The sequence below is a fragment of the Pinus tabuliformis genome, chromosome 6 (genome assembly GCF_031772625.1).
Source record: "Pinus tabuliformis cultivar Carrire ecotype Pingquan chromosome 6, CPIR1, whole genome shotgun sequence".
Lineage (NCBI taxonomy): Eukaryota > Viridiplantae > Streptophyta > Pinopsida > Pinales > Pinaceae > Pinus > Pinus tabuliformis.
This window is the reverse complement of record NC_142292.1, coordinates 2,008,901,738-2,008,917,634: the sequence shown is the minus strand read 5'-3', so window position 1 is coordinate 2,008,917,634 and position 15,897 is coordinate 2,008,901,738. Positions and strand designations below refer to the sequence as shown.

Below are 15,897 nucleotides of genomic sequence, written 5' to 3'. Positions count from 1 at the left end.
AAATCTGTAGACAAGTTCAATTCACAATCATAAGAAACATCCATATCAACAGGTGAATTAGAGTCATCTACATCACCTCCATTTTTCCGGTTTGAATTTCTGGTTCCTGTCTTTCCAACTTCATCAGGATGAACACTTTCAAGTGTCTTTGTCACCCACTTTGGGGGACCTTTTTTAGATGGTCCAGGCTGCTCCGTTGATTGAGTTGGGACTGAATCAAGATTGAGTCTCCCAATTCTATCAATTACATCACTTAAAACATCATCCGTTGCTGGAGTTTCATGCGGGGAAGAGTGTTCTTCAGAAGAAGATTCCACATGTTGATCTAGTATAGGAATCCCCCCTTCAAGATGTGGAATCTGATTATCAAATTCTTGAAATGATTTTGCTTTTGCGAATCTATCCAAGCGATCAAGTTGCCGCTCAACAACATTGTCAGTTTTGGATGATTCAAGAAAAATTACATCTCTAGATACAACAAACTTCTTATTTACTTCATCATAGAGGCGGTATGCTTTGGAGGTGTTTGAATACTCCAGGAAGATACACTTGCGACTTCTAGCACCAAGTTTGTTTCTATGTACCTTTGGTATCAAGGCATAACAGGTGGAACCAAAGACGCTGAGATGCTTTACCGAAGGAACATGTCCATACCACATTTCATAAGGAGTCTTGTTTCTAATAGCATTAGATGGACATGTATTCTTTATATATGCAGCACATAGAACAACATCAGCCCAAAACATTATCTTTACATTCTTGAAGAAGAGCATGGATCGTACCATATTTAAGATTGTCCTATTCATTCTTTCAGCTACACCATTCTGTTGGGGATTATAAGGCACAGTTGTTTGATTTTTGATCCCATGTTGGCAAAGATAGTTTTCAAATTCATTTGATGTGTATTCTTTTCCATTATGAGTGCGAATAGACCCAATATGAGATTGTGCATCATTTTCAATCCATTTATGAAAATTCTTGAATGTTTGAAAAGCATCAGATTTGTTCTTCAATAAATAAACCCAACACATTCTGGTGTAGTCATCAATAAATGTCATGATATATTTATTTCCATTTGCAGAGGGAACAGGGATTGGACCACATAAATCTGAATGAATGAGTTCAAGTTTTCTATGTGCTCTTGAATGTGAGTCATGAAAAAACTGTTTGCTATGCTTTCCTAGAATGCAAGCATCACATTGCTTAAGCTTCCTAGGAATTGTAGGCAAACTAGCAACACCATTTTTCTTCAAGCGGAGACTGTCATAGTTCAAATGTCCAAATCTAGCATGCCATAATAAACTTGATGGAAGTGTACCTTCTTCATGATGAGAATTGTATGAGAAATGTTGTGCATGAGCAGAGGTTCCTTGCAGCTTGATAAGCCTTTCTTCTTCTATTCCCCTCATGACAAGTGAGTGGTCAGATGCTTTTCTTACCTCAAGCTTGCCATCAAACATGTGAATGGAGTGACCTTGCTGGCGGATGTGGATCAAGGACAACAAGTTTCTCTTGAGCTGTGGGAGATATAGAACATGATGCAGAAGAAAGTTTGGAAGACCAAGCAATTTAAGCCTGATTGTGCCAAGCCCTGATGGCTTGATTTTTGATTGATCTGCAAAGTATACTGCTCCATCAACATTGTCAGTGAAATCTTCAAAAAAATCTTTTCTATGAGTCGTGGCAGGTTGCTCCTGAATCAAGCAACCAATCATTTTTCTAAGAAGCAAGTGAAGCATTAAATAAATCTTCATTTAGTCCAGTGTTACATTGTGCCACAACATAGTGAGCGGATTCAGGTGCTTTACCTTTGTCTGTGTCATCAGTTTTACCTTTTTGTTTGTTTCTTTGCTGCTCAATTTTGTCCCATGGTAGCTTGCATGTAGAGGCATCATGTGATCCATTTCTTTTGCAGCGTATGCAGTGCAAATCTGCCTTTTCTCCTTGAGAATGTCTACCCCCCCGCCTCTGAAATATCTTTCTCTTCCTCTTCGACCACCTCTTCCTCTTGTAGAATCTTGAGCAGGATGCTTTTCTTTATGAGCAAGGCACACAACCTCTTCAGAAGATTCAGGGGCTGCCTTCTTTCCAAAAGCTTTCTCTCTTTCAACAAACTTTTTCATAAGAGAGTCAAAGGTTATATCTTTGAGATTTCCATTTGCTTGCAATGACTCAAGATAATTGGAGTAAGTAGGATAAAGTGCCTTGAGAAAAGCAATAAGAGGAATATCCAATTCAACCTTAGTGGATTTGATATCATGCATTATAGACTTTACTTCAGATGCAAGAGTAAGAGGATCATTTTTTGCAGTTCAAGAGTGAAGAGTTTAATCATGAGTTGAACAACTTCAAGTGTAGAATGTGAGTCATAGAGTTCTTTCAGCTTTTGTAAGGCTTCAAAGGCAGTTGAATATGACGAAATATGGCGACTCACCTCTTCATTTATAGATGCTGCAATTAATGCATAAGCTTTGTTGTTCTTGTTTTCCCAAATGACGAGCTCTTTGTCTGATGTAGGCTATACTGGTTCATTGTCTCCTTCTCCAACACACACTCCTTTCCACAACTCATTGAAAATGAGGGTGTGTTTTATCATCCGGGACCATTCAGGATAGTTCTCCTTGCCAGTGAGAACTATTCCCACCATGGATATGATTGAATGCATTCTGTAAAGAGAAATTATTTCTGCTGATAGAAAAATACTTCCGCCAATATACAATAAAATTGTACTCAAAAGGGCATTCTCAAAAGATTTCAAATCTCTTCCTTATATACCAATATGGACGCCAATACCATGCAGTCAACGTACCAAAAATAAGGGGCTCAATACAATTCCATGTGTTAAACAGAGTTTAGAGTACACATTTTACATGTCAAAAAGTCTTCAAGTATATACCAAAAAAACTTCAAAGTATATGCCAAAGATAATGATATCATCTCAAACACAGAAAAAACACATGAATTTTATGTGTTTAGATTAGCAAATCCCTGAAATAAAGCTCACTTCGCTACCCTAAACAAATGCACAACAAATGCACTACTCCACAGACGGCGCCAGAGAAAATTTGTGATCAGATGGGAGAGCACAGCCTTCAATCTTCAATAGTGGCTCTCTCACTCACATATATATACCATCCAAAAAACTTTCGAATATCCTTCTTCCTCACGTGACATTTCTGATTAATCAAGGCAGCAGATTACAATATTTTTCGAAGGTCCCAACGCTGCTTATGCCTTTATTCTTTACCTCCTTTTTAGTTTCAAATGGCCACCCACGCAATGTTCGTGACTTAAGACCGTTTTATCAGCAGGAATTTCAGACCTTCGGGAAGCTGGATCTGCTCCCGCATTTTTCACATATTCTGTTTATTCTTGTCAAGCACGCGCACTTAAAGCTTTGCACATGGAAAGATTAAACAGAGCTCTTGGACATGCTTGGACAGATACAAGTTCAATATCGTTTCCAGGCCAGCTGCAGCAGAGCGCTCGTCGTCCAAGGCACAACAAAGGAAGCAGCAAAAGAGCAGATCGAAGCAGCGTTATGTGGAAGGCTTCAAAGCATTATTCACGCAGCATATACCAGTGTTAAAAATCCCGGAGCAGCGTATATATATTGAAACAACGTTTATATTGAGCATTGATTTAAATGTGTAAAGATTACCCAAGAAACAACGTTTTCCTGTATCGTTAGAACCTTGGCTGAGCGAATTCAAGACTTCTAACTTCGCATTTCAAGGTCTCGGCAGCTCCTGCTCCACGCTCACCGCACCAGCGTTCCTCAAACGGACTGCATGGACTCACAATAATGGCGGAGGAGATGGCTTTCAGTGAATAAGTATGGCAGAAAATGTTATGGCAGAAAACGTTTGTGGACAGTCGCAGATAATGCAGCGTTTAGACCTGACCATTATGTCAGGCTGAAAATATGGAATATGGCAGACGGAAGGCGCAGGCAGTGTCAGGAGCAGCTAATTGTATGGAGGAGCAGTGCAGGTATATGGAGAGCAGACAAGGGAGTTACAAGGGACATAAAAGCTAAAAAGAAGCTGGCTCTGATGCCATGTTAGGCCAGGCAGTAACTCCATAAGGCAAAAATGATTCGGCTGTTGTATTCCATCAGATAGGTCTTCATTATATACATGAGGGAGAGACTGTTCAGTTCGTTTCCCGATGACTGTTCATATTTTCTATTTATCTATTTACGTAAATTCACCCAATCACAAGGATTAGGTGTCAACAAGAATGAGCCTCTAATCTTAGTATTGTATGTGGATGATCTCTTCTTGACAGGATCATCCAGGCTGATCGGGGACTGCAAGAAGAATCTAGCCACGAAATTCGACATGAAGGATTTGGGACGAATGCATTATTTCCTAGGGTTGGAAGTTTGGCAGCAAAAGGGGGAGATCTTCCTTGGGCAAGGGAGATATGCTACAGAAATCCTGAAGAGATTCAGGATGGAGGACTGTAGACCCATGGCTACTCCTATGATCACCATTGGAAGAAGATTGATGCATCAGAAGACAAGGGTGTTGATCCCACCTTATACAGGCAACTAATAGGGTCCCTAATGTATCTAGTCAATACCAGGCTAGACATTTGCTACGTTGTCAACACCCTCAGTCAGTTAATGGTGGAGTCGAAGAGGGCGCACTGGGTAGCAGCCAAACATGTTCTCAGGTATTTATAGGGAGCAATCGATTATGGACTCTTGTACACCAGGAGTAAGGATATCAGATTGAGTGGATTTACTGATGCAGATTGGGCTGGAAGTTCAGTGGATCGGAAAAGTACATCTGGGTACTGTTTTAACATTGGATCAGGAATGACCTCCTGGTGCAGTAGGAAACAAAAATCCGTGGCTCTGAGCTCAGCACAACTTCGTGTGAGGTCATATGGCTTAGAAAACTGCTTGTGAACCTATTCAGAAGAAAGATGGAGGCGACCAAGATCATGTGCGATAATCAAAGTTGCATCAAGGTCTTTGAGAATCTAGTGTTTCACGATCGGTCAAAGCATATTGATATCCGGTGTCACTTTGTCAGAGACTGTGTCCAACAAGGAGCTGTACAGTTGAGCTACACTCCTACAGGAGAATAGGTGGCAGACATCCTCACCAAGGCCCTTGGAAGAACAAAGTTTGATTATTTCAGGGAAAAGATGGGGATGATAAAGAATCCATTTCAGTAGCAGAAATGGGGTGATGTTGCAGTGTAGTAGCAGTCAGCAGTAGCACGATGAAACATGGCGAGAAGAGATTGTAGTGCAGATGCAGTGTTGGGAAGGACTACCAGTAGTATGGATGCAGAGGGAGTTGTAGTGTTGGGAGAAAGGACTAGCAACAAGAAGGATGCATAGGGAGTTGCTGTACGGATGCAGTAGTGGCAGAGGCAGAGCCATAGGCAGCAGTACAGGATGCAACAATGCAAAAGATGTTGGGTAGGGAGGCCTAGCATTAGCACAGGTACCGGTGTCGTATAGTCAGAGTAATTTTCAATATAGAATATTACTAGAGCACAATCCTCGTTAAGAGGGCGTGTTGATTTGGGGTAGCATCGGATGTGCTCTAGCCATGAAATTTGGTGGAGAGGCTAAAGCACATGAGATCTCCAAGACCTAGAAATGGTTTGGGCAGATTCTAACTGGTTTAAGAGATATTAAACTAATTAATATTTTTAATGGAGTTCCTAAGTCTAAACTTAGGAAAAATAAAATATTAACGGGTATTAATATAAAACTGGGTTAGAAGGTTCCAAAAGTCACGGATCAAGTCAAATCTAATCTTAGCCGTTGATTAGAGATTTAATCTCGACTGTTGAAGGACCAACAGGAAAAGTGTAAGAAGAGGCTTGAGGGTCAGTTGGAGAACACACCGAGGGAGACCAGTCAGTTCTTTTTTTGGAGCGGGGTTAGCTGAGAAATTCAAACTAGTGGTCTGGAGAGCCGTAGGAGGCAGCGGGTACGAAACAGAGAGTCGGGAACAACACCAGAAGATCAACGCAGAGGTTGTAGAGGCAGACGCAGAGCCTCTCAGGCAGACACAGAGGTAGCACACTAGTGGAAGGCATGCGTGTGTGACGCAGAGAGGCCCACAACTGACACAATAGCTGTGGGAGCTACGTAGAGGCCAGTAAGCCTGACGCTGAGATCAGGAGAAGTGTTGGAGAATTTGTTCTCCATTGGGTAAGCCAGTTTGGCACCCAGTTGTACTGAAGAATTGCTGAATAATAAAATCCTCCTTTGTTGCACTGGTTTTTCCGCATTGGGTTTTTCCGAGGACATTAGTCCAAAATATCTATCTTGATGTGTTGATTCTTTTGCATGTGTTTGTTTTTGTATTATGGTGTGATATCTGCAACATAATTTATTTTAATGTTTATTGAAAGGTTTTTCATAAATAACTTATTGGCAAATAAGTAGGTAAAATAAATCAGTTGTTGCAGTGATAGAATTTTCACAGATTTGTGCCTTAATCATAGGAGCCAGGACGAGTTTCTTCTTTGGCATGCTCGAGCTCCTAAAAAATAGGAGTCCAAGACGAGTTATGAAGCAATTAACCAATGTGTTAAAATAAAAGGTCGAGTTATTTGTCTTCTAGTGTGAGTTGTATTGGGAATAGGATGAAGAGTTTGAGTTAGCCTCCTAAATTTTAGGAAGGACGAGTTAACACTAGCAGTGAGCCTTTGTTAACTTGTGAACCACCAGTTCGACTTACCTAATATATAACTCACTAATTTTAACCATTCAAATTGTCTTTAAAAGGAGGAATGAAGGCACAAGTTTAATCAATGTTTTAGTGAGCATGAGTTGGTGAGACCAAGCAATAGGAAGCATGAGTTTGTGCGTGGAGCTTGTGAGAGAAAGAGAATGAGACTAGGTGAGGCTTGTGGGAGTTTCAAGAAGGATGAGTTGGGTTAGGAAGCAGGGATCAAGATGCAAGTAAGGGTGTTTTTTAGTGTAAACAGAGAGAACATGGTTTTTCTCCATTGAAACTTTATTGTATTGTAAAAGATCCATTGTTCAACCTTCTTCAATAGAATTCTCAATAACAAGTAGAGCGTTTTACTAGTTAAGTTCCCTATACAATTCTGTGTTGTTGAATTTTGTAATTGTGCTTTTATATCTGTTCCTATTCCTCTGCATCTAGTAGAGAAATTATGTGTTTATGCGAGAAGAAATTTTATTTCAGATTGCTCATATTAGTAGATCAAAATTTCGTGGAATTTCTACATGTGTGTGGAAATGGTGGCAACGGATTGGGAATGACTTCTGGGTAGGGTGCCATAGCCAAGTGACCAAGTAATGGTGGTCCAATATCCTGAATGTATAGATGTAAGGAGGGAGCAATCGTGGAGGCATGAGTTACCCCTTTCCTCGGCCTACTTTTTTCACCACTTTTGGTGTGCCTTTTACTTCATTATGATTTGCTTTGATTTGAGTGCATAGCTTAGGATCCCAAGTGTGCTTTGTGAGATTTAGCATTTAATACCCCTTAATGACAAGTCAATTTATCACTTATTAAGGTTGGGACAATAAAAAGGTTCCTTTTATAGATGGAGCATTAGTGCTCGAGGAACTAGGTGATGGCCAATGAGGGTGATAGAGTTCATGCTAGGTTTTTGCCCCTGTGCTAATCAAATGTCCCCCCCATATTTTGTTTTTTATGTTTTTATTTTTTTGTGGCTTTCTTACGCTTTTAACTTTCTTTTAGCTGCGTCAACCTCTAGGGAAAATTTTTTCGGCCCAGAATGAAGGATGCGAATGAAGGGGTGCCGATCCCCATGACCAATGACCACCAACTTGAAAAAAAGAGATGAAATAATGGGAAAGATGGAAATTGGTAAGTATGGGATACCATGGACACACTACTTCAATCGAAGCCTTCGCAGTCTTGTCCTTCCTAAAACCCTAAGGCCTTAGAGGAGGTCCCACTAGACTAGAGTCAAAGACCAACCTCCCAAGTGAAGTGATGGAACAAGAAATTAGTCGAGATCGGTTAATTTATTCAGATCACCCCTTGATTCATATTAGTATGCCTGAAATATTAAAAACACATGATTACAAAATGGTTAAAGTACTTGCCAATGGATGACCCACCTTCATTCAAGGAATGCCAGATGGGAGAGAGAAGTGGAGGATCCTGGCATCATGTCTTGTGCAGATCAGTAGGGCTGCTGGCTGGCTAGCTGTCCAAGGAGGAGAAAAGTTTTCTCCCTTGGGTTACCCACTTTTTGGTGGGTAACAGTAACCTTCCAACACATCTTCCATCCAAAGCTCAATGGAATCAAAATGAAAACTTGTATTTTGTCAAGGATTAGACTCGAAACCAAGTGTGGAAATAAAATCAGATTTTGAAATCATCACCAAAGTAAAAAAATTCCCATGATGTTCAGAAATAGCAACTGCAATTATCGGCTAATCATTGCTGGAACAATCATCTCCTTTTGTTGGAAAGGTTGTCTTTCCACTGTAAGGATATTTCAGCTTTAAATCAAAACAAAATCTGAGGAAAGTCAGTATTTTAGTTTCTAAACTTTGCACTCTATGAGATATACAATCAAAGGAAAGAGGCGTATCTTTGGTAATTTAGGAGCCTCATTAATTCCTTCATTCCAAAGATCTTCATTTGATTCTTTTTTAATCTGCGGGAAAAAAAGCATATGAAATCATCATCCTAATCATCAGAATTATCACTTCACACTGAATCCTCTGTAGAATCAGAGGAATTTTGTAGTTTTACAGAAAAATCATCACCCTCATTAGGGTCTTCCCAATAGTCTCTGCAATCTTGCTAGAAAACATGTAATGAATCAGTATTACCTACAGGGAAACACTTCTACTGTACCCTGACATCATGCTCCAGGGTCGTTAGAAACAATTTGGAAGAAAAAGCATACTAAAATCATCTTCCTAATCATCATAATTATCACTTCACACTGAATCCTCCGTAGAATCAGAGGATATTGTAGTTTTAGAACAATCTTTGGAAAAATCACCCTCATTAGGGTCTTCCCAATGGTTTCCAAAATCTTCTAGAAAATATGTAATGAATCAATATTACCTATAGGGAAACACTTATACCATACCCAGATATCACGCTGTGGGGTCATTAGAAACAACTTCATCAACACTTCTTCATGTATAGCATTGAAATGGTTAACAAATTTATCAAAATCACTAAGGTGTTAGTTGAAATACCATAACCATGAAACTTTGGAAGTTAATCACACAGGTTTCCACTAAGGAGTGGAATTAGGTACCCAGGTATGAGAGTAAAATCCAGAGGGGCATGCCGCATATTTGTCTAATGCCATTTGTCTAGGTTAATGGATCCCTCAGGATGCAGTCAGCTGAGAAGTTTGATCATTAAACCAACTATTGCTCATTGCTGCTTTATGTTTCTCTTTATTGCAGAATTTGGGTTTGAGTTGGTTTCTATCAATTCTCTTGCTATTTATTGTGAACCTTAACAGTTTGGAGCTTTTTGTTAGCTTCCTCAAGTTCATCAATGATTGCTTTATGTCACATCCTCCTGATTGCAACAATCTTCCTACCATATCCATGCCGAGTCTCAACCTAGGCATGGGTTTCAATTAGTTTGAATGGCATTCACAAAGTTGGGATGATGAAAGTGGGAGAGACATTGAGAATAAAATGGGACTTCTGGATGTGCATCTTGTTTGCACCCCACAAAATAGCAAAGGAGATTTCTTGATGATCTAGCAAAGTTGCCTCCCTAATCACTTAAACAGATTTGGCACCACTGCAATTAAAGAAAAATGTGTTATGTTCCAAGAGCACGGCTCTATTAGGCTGCTTCAGTACTATTTCTTGATCTTAGGTTATTCTAGGTAAACCATAGCTCAAAAGTGTGATTCGTTCTGTACTTGTTGGGGTCAGACATGCGTAATCTGGCCTTAAAAAGTTAAATCCACTCTAGGCTAGTCTGCCCCGTCTAGTAATCTGCACATGAAGCAGGCCTTGCTTAACTTCCACTGCATCAACCATGTTGAAATCAACACAGATGAGCCAATGGGCTACAAGCATGATATCGACCAGCCTTGTCCAAACCACAACTGTCTCTCTCGATCTTTTCGCATGTAGATGTTGGCCAACCCTAGAATGTGGCCATCCAAGTTCAACAATATCCAAATCAGTGTTTGTGTATTCTTGGTCTGAAACAATGGCTGTAGATTAAAGAATTGGCACCACCATAATTCCAATACCACCTCTTTCCTTTTCATGATTAGTAACATAATCAATAGTACCTGGTTAGATGAAGCACATTGCCGTTAATGACAAAAAAACAGTGATTTTAAGTTTTAACCTCATTCATGCACAAGATAGCAAGGGAGGCGATTACACTAAGGAAACGAATGAAACTCTCTTGCACAAATTTGTTAGAGCTCTTACATTCAAGAGACAACTTTCATGCTTAACAAAGGGTTGGACATCCATATATTCTTGCCCCTCTGACTGGTGTATGATACCAGAAGCATTCTTCATTGAAGGGAAGTACAAAATCATCTAGTTTTGTTGCTGAGGATACCTGAGATACTCCTTCATGGCTCTTTTGGCCTACAAGTGCAACACTGAAAGAGGAAACATGGCCCTCCAGCTACCACTCTGATGATTGACATAGGAAGAGACTGACAGGCTTGTTACCTGTCATCACATGTTTGGAAAGTGCAGGCCCAGGACTGTTAGTCGGTTTAGCCTCCTACACTTCAGGTGTTTGGCTTTACTTGGGTTGCTAGGATGACTTTGAGGATCAATCTGTCATCGGCCAAGGCGTTGTCATCTTGACTCTCATATACCAAAAAATGATGAACAAGGGGAGTATCGACTTTGACCATAAGTAGAAAGTCCTTGATGCAATGGTTGGGATGTCGACATCTAAAACAAGCATTGGGCAGTTTGATGTACATGACATGTTGACTCCAAACTTTGCCCCCAACGTGGATGTAGACAATCTCCTTCAGGTCCTTTCCTAGGTTAACCCTAATGCATACTTGACATTGTGGTCCAGGGTTAAAAGGCCTAATTAGTTTGTGACAGATGAAACCCCTGACAGGAGCAGAAATCTGCACCAGGAACTCCCAAAATTACTTGGAAGCCCAAAAAGCTTAACCTAAACAGGGAAGGACAGTTGAGTGGTTTGTTTTGCAGAGAAATATCACCACTGTTTCAGCATAGCCAAGGGCCCTGAGCGAGAATGTCAGGACTCAGCACAGTGGGTTTTCTCTTAAAAAGAGATCAAGGAATAACTCTCTGTCAGGTTATGGGTGGCTGAACTGTGCCAATTGTAAGCCTCCCAGACTTCCTTTACCCAGGGATTTATGATGGTCTTGGGTGGGATCTAGCTCCACAAAATAGTCCAACAAAGTAAAGTGTTTGAATTTATCACAGAGAACAAAATGTTCGTTATGGCCAATATCATCAGGAATTCCATTCTCATGAATGTTATTACCTTTGTCGATTTTGTCGAAGAATAAAATGAAAGAAGATAAATTAGAAGATGTAGAAAGAAAAGTAAACAATAAAATAGAAGAAGAGGGAAAATGTAGAATTGCAAACAGGATGATTTTTTCCCCAACAAAGTTAAATTTTTGACATTGGTATGATTTGAATCTTAATCAATATACGTTTGTTTTCTAAATACTTTCTTTGATGCTATCTGTTTGAATTGATTATGCAACTATTTTTATTGGATGGTTTATAATTATTTTTTCATTCAAGTAATAGTTTTGATTCATGAATTTTTGTAAGTGTCTTTATTTTCTGTAGTACCTAGTGGTATCTTTAATGTGGCAGTGATTTTCAATTCGAGACCTAGATGTAGGAAATTGATTGCGTTTGTTTTCAACTGGCTTATTCTTAAGGTCATGGCTGTATTTTTTTTTCTGGTTTGTTTCAGATACTCGCCAAACCTTAAAGAAATTAAGGTTGTGAAACACAGGAAAGTTCGGAGAGCAAGACTGTATTACCTAAGAGAAAAACTCCCGAGGTTTTCAACCTTCAAATAATGATTCTAGGACTTCAAAATCTGACTCCATTCATTGTTATGAATGCTAGTTGCTTATGTAGGTAATTCGATGATTGACCAATATATGTAAAAGGAAGGTGGCAAATGTGGGCATTGCAAATGTTGGCCACCATATGTTATACAAATTTTTGGGACATCATTGTTTGAAGTTTATTTTTTTAAATTTTATTTTATGTTATTTTTTGAATCAAACCCATACATGTGACCAACAAATTACATGAATTTCTTTACATCTTATTTTGTATGGCACTCTCTGTTTGATGAATGACAAGATATTTTTCCTTATTAGTTATGAACGTGGAATAAAAATCCTTCCGTTTTAGAAGCTGAGGAAGAGGTTTTGATTTCTTTTTTCTCTTTGATATTTGTACATACTTCTTCTGCTCCTTGTTCTTATCTCTGTTCATTGTACACATTTTATGTCTAATACCAAGACATGTTCTCAACAAAAAGTGTGCAACAATATCCTAAACGAAGGATATAGAGAAGACCTTCCCTATTGTGTGTCGGATTCAAACTGAGTGGTAAAACCTAAATGATGAAGTTAGCAAATACATCTTTGACTCTGGCAATTCATAGCTATTTAGACTTCCAAGTTATATATGTAGGTTATACGGGAATTCCTTGTTCATTATTCTCTCCGTGTAGATTTATTCATTTTTTTTGATCTACATGTCCAGCGCAATATTGTAAACAGAGAGTCCCAGGGTAAGTAAAAACAAATAAAGAAACAATCCAAGAATTTTATGTAAGTAAAAACAAAATCAAGAACCAATCCAAGAATTAAAAGTTTGAGTTTCAGGGTAAGTAAAAACAAAATCAACAATCAATCCAAAAATTTTAAGTTGTGTATTATTTTGCTACTGAGAACGTTTGTTATGTTCTGTCTTCAAGGGCCTCATTCCATGAGGTATTTCAGAAACAAATACACGCAAAATAAATCTTTATCCTCGTGAAAAGATGTACTATGTACTGCATTATTTGTGTAAAACCTTGATAAGGTCAACATATAGGTTAACGAACTAGTATGTTTTTATCGGGTCTATAATGTTTTCTTTTGCATAGATTCCTCCCATTAATTTATGATTTCTTTTCCTTAGATAGTGTTAAGTACTTCTGTGTTTTTATTTTTTTCATAGATTCCTATCATTTAAATTATGATATTATTATCCTTAGTGATAGTATTTAATTGTTTTGTGAATGTTTTAGTTTTGATTGCAAGTATCACCATGAATGATTTTTTTAAGAGAAACATCTGAAGTGATAGTGAAGATTGTATGGTAATCACGTTGAAAAATCTCAAATCCTATGCACCAAGATCCCTATTATTCATTTTAATAAAGCGTTTTCAGTGTTAGCTAGATATACCCAATTAAAAAATCTTGTTATTTCAGTGGGCACACATTTATTTTGTAGATATATAAAGTTCATAAGGAAGTGGTATGTGCATATGACCCTTGAACGATTCTATTTCTGGGTTATGGATAATGGATAGAAGGTTAAATTGCAAAGCATTTGTCTTTAGGATGGGCTATATATAAGTTGGTTGTGGCAATTATGCGTGGCTAGGTATGAGGATTTTGCAAAGTCAGTTTGAGTTGATTTCTATTCCCCATATATAAAAGTTGGTAATGGAAATTATGTGTAATTAGCTATGGAGATTTGCTCCTTGTGTTTGCATGCATGTAGATTCAAGGTTTCTTATTGGTCAATGCAGAAGAAATTCAATAGTTTACCAATCAAATAGTTCTAGGATGATTTATCATGACAACAATCCATGGATTCATAAAAGCATATTGAACCTTACCAATTTGAAGCCTTTTTTTTTCAGTTACACCCTTAGAAATTTATAAATTAATTTTTTTTTAATGAATTGAAGACTTCTTTTGCATAATGATCTTATTATCAAAATGTAAATTCTCAATGTTCATACCACCTCATTATAATTGTACAAAAGATTGATTAATGAAATATATGAATTGAGAAATACACATATTTTGTTACTTGAATTGAAAACATATTCCATGACAATATTAATATATTATAATATTCATACTCTTCACAAAATGTAGGTTTATCAACAAACCACAACATTGTGCAACAATGATATATATATATATATATATATATATATTATTTTTATTATCAACAAACCACAACATTGTGCAACAATGATATATATATATATATATATATATGAGCAAACAAAATGGTCTCTCCTCTTTCATTTCTAAGTCAATCGACACTATTACATCAAGAGTAGTGAAGTTGCTAATTTAAATGTGGTTATGCCACTACAACGAGTTAATATTGAACATTTAGGGGTTGGTCGTGTCTACTTAATTTGAACATGCATTATCATGGCTCAGAAGTGCTCCAAGTTGTGACTTGACCACATCTTATCAAGCCATACTACAAACAAAGCAATTGGGTGGGCTATGATCCACTTATGTATGTGCAAGGGGTGTAATGTATATATTAGATGTTTGACCATTATTTTGCATGACAACCTTAAGGAGATAGAAATGCCCTCATAAGAATTGAATGTTGGCTATTGGTGAAAACCCTAGCATTCCTCACTAATGGAACAAACATGTGTGTGTGTGTGTGTGTGAGAGAGAGAGAGAGAGAGAGAGAGAGAGAGAGAGAGAGAGAGAGATGTTTGACTTAGTTACCCCCAGGGAAACCTTAAGGACGTAGAAATATCCTCGTGAGAATTGAACCTTGGTCACTAGTGAAAATACTATTAGTACTCATTAGTAAACCAAATTCAACTTGGGGGCGGTGGGGGAGCGCACACACACAAAGTAAACTTGAAAAACGAAGTATTGTACTTGGTTGGTTAGTGAGTTGTAGCAATAAAACAATTATTAAGCTAATTGACATGTAAAGAAATATGGGAAACTAAACTATATAGTTATAGGAAGTACTTGGCCAGAGAGGGGGCCCTACTACCTTAGGTGAGGCATTGGTTATAAGAGTAGCAAAATGCAAAGTAACCACCATGAAAAGATGAAATGGAAATGAAACACAAACTTATATCAAGAATTCAAAATACAAGTTACAAGCAAAGCTTTTCTCTATTTTTCTCTATCCTTGCTTGTTCCAATGCTTGTGTAAAATAGTGTTTTTATACATATTACTTGCTATCTTAAATTATCTAGGAAATTGAGGGACAACCATGATAATCTTCATATTCCTAGGTTGTTTCCCTCTTTTACAATGATTTCTAAAAAAAAACAAAATAAAAAACAATGTTGAATTTCTCGGCTATGCGATAAGTGGTAGATGGGTTTCTTTCCTAATGTGGTAAACTTCTCTCCATTGAACGATCCTTGACCTCTGTTGCTTTCCTTTGTTGGGTACACAAGTAGTTGGGCATCAATTGTTGGCAATTTGAGGTTAACCAACCATTGAGCTATGTTCGTTGCTCGAGAGTTGCAACAATTATATCCAACAACTAATTGTCAGCGTGTTATAGCAACAATTTCCAGGTAAGTTGTAGCATAAATCCTTAGGTGAGTTGCATCATTAGTGTCAAGTGAGTTGTAACATCATACCTTAGGTGAATTGCAACATTGGCCTTAAGGTGAATTGCAGTGCAGGATGAGCATGCTGTAGCACCAAGCAAAGCATGTTGCAAGATTGGTTTTAGGGTGTGTTGCAACATAAACATTATAATGGTGTTGCAACAATGTGCTTGAGGTAGTTGCAACAACACAAGGGTGTTGTAGCATTGGGTGTTGTTGAGGTTGCGACAACCTATGGGAGTTGTGGCAACACAAGGGTGTTGCAACACTTGCGTTATAAGGATATGATATTGTCATTGCAACATGTAGGTGTTGCAGTAA

At 38.1% G+C, this 15,897-nt stretch overlaps 1 protein-coding gene across 3 annotated transcripts in view; it reads left to right on the top strand.

Moving 5' to 3' along the window:
• LOC149267315 (large ribosomal subunit protein bL19cz-like) overlaps nt 1–12,338 on the top strand; it is a 97,524-nt gene extending 85,186 nt beyond the window's left edge. For all 3 annotated transcript variants that reach the window (XM_089432179.1, XM_089432195.1, XM_089432188.1), the window contains one exon: nt 11,918–12,338. In XM_089432179.1, the coding sequence (XP_089288305.1) occupies nt 11,918–12,026 (109 nt within the window). In that variant the 3' untranslated portion in view covers nt 12,027–12,338. The remainder of the gene's footprint in view (nt 1–11,917) is intronic.
• Nucleotides 12,339–15,897: the final 3,559 nt, after the last annotated feature.